Source organism: Neomonachus schauinslandi, chromosome 3 (genome assembly GCF_002201575.2).
Source record: "Neomonachus schauinslandi chromosome 3, ASM220157v2, whole genome shotgun sequence".
Classification (NCBI taxonomy): domain Eukaryota; kingdom Metazoa; phylum Chordata; class Mammalia; order Carnivora; family Phocidae; genus Neomonachus; species Neomonachus schauinslandi.
Window position 1 is genome coordinate 1,129,910 of NC_058405.1, and position 10,194 is coordinate 1,140,103.

Consider the following 10,194-nt stretch of genomic DNA (forward strand, 5'->3'; position numbering starts at 1 on the left):
ACACTAACTGCATTCACGGCCTCCACTCCATCAGTTACTGCCGAATGGTTTTCCAAGATGGTGCCACCATGCTCCCATCAGCAGCAGGTGCATGCGCTTGACCACATTATCATCCTTGGTTGCTCTTCAGGCTTTTACATTTAAAAGACAATCTAATGGTATGAAGTAAAATCATTTTTGTTCAAATCTCTATTTCCAGATTACTGATGAGTGAGATATAAAACCCAAATTGAAATGAAGACACATCCTTAAATGCTCTTCACCGTTCTATATTAAAAAAAATACTTCTGCAGACATTCTCGTACTGAAGATGAGCAGGGCTGGCAGAACGCGGCCCGGAGGTGCTCTTTACACACAACTAGAAGGTAACCTGATTCCGTTCTACGTTTTTTCCTCAATCTAGAGAAAATCACTCTGCGGTACTGACATACCACTGTCATCCAGTGGCTGTTCTCACGTAAAATACATGTTTCGTTTTCTTTATTTTTATTTAAAGACAAACATCAGAAAAGCATGGCTTTGTCAGCAAGAATTGGACCATCAATAATGTCACTAGAAGCTGCCATTTTACAAATTATCCAGATCTCCCAAATGAAAAGTCGACCTATCAACCCTGAAATGCAAACATCATTAGGTTCAACAGCCTGCAGCAGATAAGGGACTTGTTTCTGGAACATATAATGAGTTCTTGCAACTCATCAATCAAAAGACAAAAAACCCAATTTTAAGATGGATGAAGGACTTGATGACATGTTTCTGAAGAAATACACACAAACGGCCAATAAGCACGGGAAAAGATGCTCAATATCGTTAGTCACCAAGGAAGTGCACACCACAAGCACAGAGAGCTGCTCCGCACCCACACGGCGGAAGACAGAAGGCGGACCGGCGGCTGGCAGGGGCTGGGGCGGGGACGCCAGGGCCTGCTCGCGGGTACAGGGCCTCCTTCCGAGGGGATGGGAATTTTCTGGATCCAGACAGAGCTGATGGCTACAGCACAGAGATGGCCAGATGAACACTGGACATAACCGAGACATGTTCTTCTCCCTGTCAGCGACCGGGAACGGGGAGAAGAGCCCGAGGCACGCCCTGAGTTAGGAGTGCACAAGCTCGCTTAAGAAACCACAGCCCGGGCTCTGGGCACAGCGGGTCCTTGCGGTTCAGACAGTTCAGAGTGTGGACAGGCTAAGAAACTCTTCTAAAAATCGATTCCATCTCTTGGTTTCCTCCTCAGACTCACAGGATGCCACCCTAGCTGCTACGTTTCCTAATCTCTCTTATTTTAGCTCAAGTGTCAATCTAAGACAATTACCAAAATGAATTTCTAGAACTTAGCTAAATTTCCTGTGAACTAGCTAAAACAAACCAGATCATCTTGCTTTGGATAGAAGGCAACATTATATAATGAGATGGCGCTGCCCTCCCTTTCTCTGCAGACGTCTTACCTGTTTGATAGCCGTGACGGTGATGACAAAGAACAGCGGAAGCCCACTGGTTACGGGGCTCGTGGGGGTGTCGATGATCAACTGCAATTAAAGCAGAATTACAGAGCCTCAAAGCACGTCCTAGCGACTTAGACTGGCTGGCCTACGACACCAACAGAAACATCTGCTTTCGCTTATTTTAAACTCACTTTATCCCCTCACTAGAGATAAGTCAGAGTAGGGGTAAGTCACTCTATTTACCACGAAAGTGAGGGTGATTTGCTCTAGTTCAGGGACCTGCTTAAGGAAACCACGCTAACAGCGGCAAAGACGGAAGTCTGACTGTGGCGTGCATTTTATTTTAATTCACTGCTCTGCTTTTGGTCCCACACTTCAATTACATTATTTGAATAACTTAATGTTGGGGACATTCTAAAAGTCCTTCTGCTGTATTTTGCATGATTGAGAAAAATGAGATTGCTAGTCTTAAAACACATCAGATCCCTGCTCCCTCGTTCAGACCCCACTGTGGTTTTCTCTCTTCTCGCTCTCCCCACGTGCACTTAGGAGGAGGATCCACCCAACAACGCTTAGCGTGGCTGCTCAGTTTCCCCTAAAGATCAGGGGGCTCCTGATTTTGCCTCGAGGACTGGAAGGTGGCCAGACCCAACCCCAAGGCAGACTGTTCACATGTCTGTTTCAGCTTAGATGCCTCTCTGAACCAACACAGTTGTCCATGAAGGAGACATGAAGGGCTCCAGGTCCCTCCTCTTTCTCGTTAGCAAACCATAGTTAATCTCCTGAGAATAAAGCGTTGCTTATTAGACTTTACACTTGAGGTGATTAAAAAAAAGACAGCTGGTCTTACCTGTACCAGAAATATGATAAGAAAATAAAAGTTGGCTATTCTTCTGAATTGTTCAAATAAGTTCTTGGGTATGAAGTTCCAAAATGTGTACTGTATAAAAGAAAAACAAAAACGTGTCATTTTAATCACATTTTACTTTTTTAGTGTCTACTACATGAGGACCGCACTGGATTTCAAAGCACAAAATGTTTAGTTTTAGATACAGAACTCACAAGTCAATGTTTAGGGTGTTCTGTAGGTATTTTATCCATTTGCTGACCACAAAAATGAACAGCTAACATAGAACAGGTATTCCAAAAGAGCACGAGTTACCCAACCCCAGGTAATCCCATGTCCTGAAAAGCAGCCTAACGCTAGTTTCACCATTAAAATATGTTTCATAAAGCGTAAACCTCTGATCGTTAACACGTACGTGCTAACGATCGGCATTCCTCCCTGAATACTTCCTTCTCTTCTGTCTGTGACAGCGTCACTGGCTGGTCACAGAAAGCGACACTCCAAGTCAGCGTCGCGAGGCCGCCGTGTCCCAGGGCGGAGACGGCCCCACGCACACCTCCTCGCGTGCAGGGAGTGGAGGGCGGACAGGGGAGTCCTGGCCACCACCTACCCTCCAGACTTCCCATCTTTGCCTCAGGAGACCAGTTTCCTTACCTTCTGCATTGAGAACAACAATGTCCCGGATGTCATTACCCCCAGTAAACACTGTGTTGGTGTTTGTCTGTTAGCTCTCTGCGTACTGCCCGGCCCCACCGCGTCCAGCCCCCCAGCACCCTTCCCCTCCGTGTACTGCCCGTCCCCACTGCGTCCGACCCCCCAGCACCTTTCCCCTTCCGCGTACCACCAGACACCTGGCATCTACAGGCCATATGTTTGGCAAACATTTCCTCAGTCAGTGGCTTAACAGTGTCTTTTGAAGGCCAGAAAATTTTAAGTTCTGAATTCAACTGTTTGCTGCTGGCCTTGGTCTTATGGTTCGTAAGTCCCAACAGATTCTGTTGGGAGTTTTCTTTGGGATTTTTCCCACAGACCTTCATGCCACTTGCCTTGTTTCTTCCTGCCCAGTCTGCCTATCCTGCACCCCTTCCCTTCCTCACTGTATTAGCCACGACATCCAGTAAAGCCGTTGAATGGGGTGGCAAGAGGGAAATCGGCATCGTTCTCGGTCCTGGGGTGAAAGCATCTCAGTTTTCACCATCAGGGATAGTATTAGCTATGGGTCTATTACAGATGCTCTTTATCAAGTTGAAATTCTCCTGCATTCCTAGTTTGCTGAAACTCTTCATCAGCAATGGTGCTGGATTCCGTCAAGCACGCACAAGGCTTTCTCCATCTGAGTGCAAACAGACTGAGAACCAAACAGAAGGTCTCCTGATCAGAAATGTAGCCACAGACACTAAGAGAGGGTAGAGAACACAGAGCTAGATCTTCTTCACCTCCGTTTCTCCATTACAGAAAAACAAAAACAGAAACCAACCCCGACAGCCAATTCTCCCAAAATATAGACAATGTGTCCCCCCCAAACCCCCCCAAAAAACAAAACCAAAAAAGCCATGTTTTGAATTCTTAATTTGCTACCCTACCTCGGGATAATTTGGCCACTCTATGGAATTCAGAAAATATTTACTCTTTGTTCCACCGCAAAACACACGGCCTTTGTGGAGTCAGACCCCGTATCCAACATGGTCTTGACACTTAAAAATCAAGTAAATTTTAGCAAATTATTTCAGGACCGTGTTCTAGTTTTTCCTGTATAAAGTAAGCACGCTAGCATGAGCCCTGAAGGAGTGCAGCTGGGTTCAAAGTTCTGGCTTAAACTGGTGCTGAAAACATAACGGGACATTAAAATTCTATAGCTCGACAAACAGTACAAACACAAGGAAACTTTTCACATTTTTAAGAAAGATAAATAAGTTTTTTTCTTTTAAATGGGCCATAATGAAAAAGTCACTTTCCATCAACTTTTAAAAGGAACGTAAGTTATTAGGCAGTCACAGCATTTATGCCTCATTTTCGTGTTTCTGTGACCAGCCTGGAATGATCCGTGATCCTTCACAGATTTCCTGATTCCAAGATGGAACTGTTTTTAAGGCCCCACCCCGTGAAACTGACCTACTGCCCAGCACCCACACCCATACTCACTATCTGTGAATCAAAAATGTCCCCAAGGACCTATAATATGTTACTCAGTACCAAAATCACATTAATGGAAAAAGCTCCCACTTAAAACCCCATCTTCCTGGGGCGCCTGGGTGGCTCAGTTGGTTAAAACCCCATCTTCTGTCTCCCGAAGTGTCTACAGATGAAAACCCAGTGCTGTTCAGGATCTGCTTCACAACACTGGTGGAGGACCGTGGGACCCGGGGGGAGCCGCTGGGGTGACAAGGGCGTGAGAGCCTCATCACACCACCCTCTGACCTCTTACACATTCTTGAACGTTTCCACGTTAGAAAGCTTTCGTCTTATACGTGTAATGAGATAAAACAGAATGTCACCTGCTTCCGAATGGAAAAACCCTAGAACATCACGTGAACGTCTGGTCTTGTCCTATTTGAGTGTGCCGTTTCTGGACCCCTTTCAGCATCCCAAATCTAGTGTGCCCGGGGCTGGCTCAGATTTGGAACTGAAAGCCACTTAAATGATTGCTTCCCGCTAATCAGGCGTGGAGAAGCCACACGGCAGCTTAAACGTTACATCTTGTAATCCCCTTATTTCACAGAATAAATCACCATAATGAATCATTACTGCTGATTATTAGCGTGGTCAAAAAGAGGGTCACTGATTCCGGATGGCGTATGACAAGAAAAGTGAAAACCAGTGAGCTAATCTGAATGCGAGCGGGTGCGCGGGAAGATGAGCACCACGCGGGCGGAATACGGTAAACGGGCACTGGGTGACACACGAGAGCCGGCAAGCGGAGGACGGAGGGGCCACCGCACACGCTTTGTCCTCCTTACGTCTGGGGAGCTGAGTGTCTGAGCGGACACGGGGCCACGATGTCACGCGCTCCGCGGACCCTGGCGTGGTATCAGGCCCTGGCTCCCGCGGCCGTCCCGGCAGCAGGCGGCACGTAGTCCTGGGGTCCCCGGGCTCAGCCACGTGCCTGGGGTGAAGGGAGGCGGCCGGAGCACCTCCCTTCACCCCGATGTGGAACAGCACGGGACAGCTGCTATTCCTCGCTTTTCGCTCACACTGCCAACACTTCACACAGGAGGGTCTGCGAGCAGGACACCTGACCAGCACCCGGCTCGGTTCTGCGGTGGTCACCGTGGTTCTGTGAGTCGCTGGGAGCGTGGATCAGGACAAAGAAGAATGTGGCCCACCTGGTCTACCCCAGAAATGTGGTGGAAGGAAACCAGAGATAAGCCCTGGGCACTGTTCGCTGCCAAGCGCTGGGAGGTCGGACGAGAACATGGGGGAAGCGGCCTCGGCTCTGCGGGACCTGAGCACGGGCCCGGCACCCAGCCGTGCACAGAGCCCCGATCGCCCCTAGGACGTGTCCGCGTACCCGGAGTTGGGCTTCCTCATTCGTGTACGACTGGGAGACCGGGATGTAAAAATAGAAAATTACGCCCCATTCTGGATCCCCGATGTCAGAAAAATGAGTGCACATCGTGACGGGCCAGTGAGAAGTAGTGCGGGTGCTGCAGGTACCACGGGTGCCACGGGGAAGGTGCGGGCTCAGCGGCAGATGCGCAGCTGAAGGTCGATCCACGGGCTTTGTTCTGAGGCTGGTTCTTCTCCATTGGGCCGCGCTTCACTCGAAGTCCGCAGGAATGCCGCCCATCCACACCTCGTTGGAAAAGGTAATCTTAGCCTGCCAACGATCACAGGTGACGCAGCTTTCTCGAAGGTACGGACAGACAGCATAGCCTGAGCCCCGCGTGTAACCGTAGTGTCCTGAGGTCAGAGCTGGCAGCCACACGCATCCTGTGCCCCAAGGACAATCTCGTGAAACTGATGGAGCCGTGGCCGGTCCTTCTCCTGAAGCTGGGATCTGCTTGCCCGTGAGCTCGAGCAGCCGCTGGGTGCACGCGGTCAGAGGCAAAGGGAAGGGGATGCGCTGGGGAGTGGGCTCTCGTTTGTCCTTCATCCCAGACACCTGCCCAGGGTGTCTCCCAGAAAGAAACCCGAACCCTCATCAATCACTGAGGCCAACATCGGCCCACCCGTGGAACAGGTCCACGTCGAGCATGGCGGGCTGGCTTTTTCACCCCCGTGTGAAAGCTCTCCGACTGAACACGATCAAGCTTGCGGAGCGAGGCTTCTCTGCCTGGACGAGTCTTAGCTGGTGGCCTTCTTTTAAGATAAATGTGTTCTTCCCAAGAAAGCGTACATACATTACAACACACATTCTCCACACCTGCTGGGACTTAGGTTTTACCAATTACGTTGCTTATGCCGTACACCCTGGGCTGTTTTTAAATGAAAGCAATTATGGGCTCTAGCTGCTGGCAGACGTCACGGCTGCCGTCCACCCCGCCAACAGAGCTCGTGCGCAGTCCTTGGCCTTCTGAGAGCCTCTTCCGTACAGACTCCGATTAGCGCAGACACTGTGCTGTATGTGATTTCTCCTTAAATGACACACCATCATCCCCCGTGCATGGGCGTTGAGCCACGAACCCCGCCTCTCCGAGGAAGGGCGAGTCCTCTTGGAACAAAGAGGAGCGAGGATGCAGGGCCCCTCCCGCTCTGAGCGGGGACACAGGCTCCGACCGTCTGTGTGGCCTCAGCCTGACCTGCCTCTTACAAGGATGTTGACTCAGTTCTTCCTGCTCTGAAGGAGCTTTCCTGAGAAGGACCCACTGTGAAAAACCTCGGGATGCTGCACGTCTGTCTCAAACGCTCCTTCCTCCACCGCTCCGTCAAAAACGGAGACAGCGCTGGGGGCCCAGCGCGGGTAGGGCGCTGGGGACATGGGTGCCACCCCAGGGAGAGAAAAAGTGGGAAGACGACAAGGCACCTCAGAATCACTGTGGGAGTATTTGGAAGAAAAAATGAAGATAATCAACTGGCTCTACAACTTGAGTCAGAGCACGAAGGGTCAAGAACAGGACTGAGAAATCGCTGCTTTTGGTTGTCTCCCCTAAAACACTGACGGGGCTTTTTGTCCTAAACAAAGCATCCTTCAGCATCTGGCTATATTCCACCAAATGCATCAGGAAGGCCCTTGGACGGCCTCAGTCAACCAGAGGCCTTATCTTCCAGAAGGTTCCTCCGCACAGCCCTGTGCAGAACTTCCCACATCGACCCGAAAGGCACTGGGGGCTTTGTCCCTAGAGGGAGAAACCAACCGCAGCGGGAAGCCATCGGTGGCCAAAGGGCCCGACACATGTCCTGCTGGCTGGACACTGGGCAGTGTGAGCGGCTTTGAGCCCCGTCACCTGCCCCCGCCCTGCCCTGCTCAGCGCATGCGGCACCTGCAGCCGTGGCGTCCAGCGCGCTTCCCTGACTCTCGAAGCACTCGAACGGCACAGGAGCTGATTTTTAAGACGTGTGACTGAGGTTCCTTTCCCGTGTCGGGCCCACCGGTGACGCAGTCTTCAGTGAGCTCCAGCTGAGACCGCTCAGTTTACACAGGTCACCGCTGCAAAGACCCCGACACCCCGGGAAAGGTCCTGCTCGGCCACGTCCCCTGCACGCATCCCTCTGGGCGACCACGTACCATGCACACTGCGTGGGATTTCCGTGATGAGCAATCTGCTTGTCCACACGGCGAGTCTGGCGAATTGAAGCTAGGATCATCATCATCACTGTTATTTTCCATCACAGTTTTAAATAAAATCGGTCCATTTAAAAAAAGAGCCTTGAAGAGCAAAGCTTTCCTGTTCTCAAGTATTCTTAAACTTAGGGCAATCTCTGATAGCTTCCTGAGGAATTCGGTAGCTCTACCACACATATCCAGACACGTGGGCCACACAGGGATCTAGTGGGCCCACCACAGAGGTGTGCCCACCCGGGACACATAGCCATGTGCGCGCACACCCTCATGGATGCATGGGTGTGTGCGTCTAACGGGAAAGTTCTCCAAAATCCGGGAAGCCATCGTTTACGTTTTTTGCTCAAAGCCGTCCTGGAGAGCCACTGACTGGTGACTCAGTAAGCCTGTGAAGTGTGCCTCTGTTCCCGCGCTCCAGGCAAGGAGAACACGCGCTTCACTTGAGTGAGGACATCCCCATCACGGCCTTCCTGTGGCACTTACCACGCCACCTGACAGACTGGGACACGTGCCCAGTGCTCCTGTCGACAAGGGGCTGCACGCACCTCCTGCCACCAGGGACATTCAGTGTCATCTCTACAGGTGAGGAGACCCTGGCGGGGGTGGGACGTGGCCGGGCAGGAAACACATCAGTGGCAGAAGGAGGCCTCCCGTGTCCGTGGCATGTTAAAGAGACGTGAAGGACCGGTGGTCTAAACACAGGATGCACGTCCCACCAGCTGTGGGGACAAGCTACGGACGAGTGGGCCAGCCCCACGCAGACGCCAACAGCAGTGCTCAGTGGGGTGGGCAGCGTCCGCGGCGATGGCCCCAGGAGCAGAGCGGGTAACCGCCGTCCCCACAGGGCCCATGGGAAACAAGGTCCCAGACAGAAGCTCACCTTGGAGGAGACGATTCTGTTGTCGGGGTGCCTCTGCAGAATGTAGGCCTCAGCACCTGGGGGGGGCTCCCTGTGCCCCACGTAGATGGTCCGACTGTCTACCCAGTTCTCTTCTCCAGCACACTGTGGGAAACAGAGCGGCGTTAGTGGGGACAGCCCCCCCGAGTGCTGGCTAACGCGCGGCCTCACCCACGGAACCTGCGCCGGGCCCCACCTGCCGAGGCCTGAGCTACCCCGATCTCACTCAACCCCCACGGCCTATGCTCCCCAAGGCACCAGTCTGGGCGGGCGGTCTGCACCCCTGCGGGAGCCGGCGAAAAAGCCCTTCCAATCTGGTCATCGGGGAAGTACACGGCGGGCTCCTGCAGACGGAGTGCTCAGCACGACCCTCAGGCCTACCACAGAAGACAGCCTGTCAGACACGTGCGAGCAGGTCTTTAACGAGAGGGTAAGACTGCGAGTGCAGGACGGAGCTGTGAGCTGTCTCCCGTCTCCCTGCTCAAGGGCTCTCCTGGGAAGACGGGCGGCTGGGCTCTGACCCGTCCTCACGTTATTCAAAGGGTCATGCCCACGAGGCACAAGGTAAACATCTTCCGACCAGAAGAATCTTGACAACACTCATCCAACCCTACGCTGTCAGCACGGAGGTACCAAGACCCCACAGCTACAGACAGAAGCTAAAATAAAGCCTCACACAGCAGTCCAGCTCAGGGTCCTGTCCCCCCCCCCCCCCCGCCGCCCGGCCCGCCCAGGGTCCCGCCCCCCCCCCCCGGCCGGCGGCCCAGCTCACTCAGGGTCCTGTCCCCCCACCCAGGCCAGTGGCCCAGCTCAGGGTCCCGCCCCCCCCCCCAGGCCGGCGGCCCAGCTCACTCAGGGTCCTGTCCCCACCCCCAGGCCGGCGGCCCAGCTCACTCAGGGTCCTGTCCCCCCACGCAGGCCGGCGGCCCAGCTCACTCAGGGTCCTGTCCCCCCACCCAGGCCAGTGGCCCAGCTCAGGGTCCCGCCCCCACCCCTAGGCCGGCGGCCCAGCTCACTCAGGGTCCTGTCCCCCCACCCAGGCCGGCGGCCCAGCTCACTCAGGGTCCTGTCCCCCCACCCAGGCCGGCGGCCCAGCTCACTCAGGGTCCTGTCCCCCCACCCAGGCCAGTGGCCCAGCTCAGGGTCCCGCCCCCCCCCCCACCCCGGCGGCCCCGCCCGCTCAGGGTCCCGCCCCCCCCCCCAGGCCGGCGGCCCAGCTCACTCAGGGTCCTGTCCCCACCCCCAGGCCGGCGGCCCAGCTCACTCAGGGTCCTGTCCCCCCACCCAG

At 53.6% G+C, this 10,194-nt stretch overlaps 1 protein-coding gene across 1 annotated transcript in view; it reads right to left on the reverse strand.

Annotated features, from left to right (window-relative positions):
• The window catches only part of ATP11A (ATPase phospholipid transporting 11A), a 63,762-nt gene that overhangs the window by 52,679 nt on the left and 889 nt on the right, over positions 1-10,194 (reverse strand). Inside the window, exons 2-4 of the mRNA XM_044913327.1 lie at positions 8,889-9,011; positions 2,293-2,382; positions 1,446-1,526 (exon numbers count right to left, since the gene is read on the reverse strand). Of these exons, the coding sequence (XP_044769262.1) occupies positions 1,446-1,526; positions 2,293-2,382; positions 8,889-9,011 (294 nt within the window). The remainder of the gene's footprint in view (positions 1-1,445; positions 1,527-2,292; positions 2,383-8,888; positions 9,012-10,194) is intronic.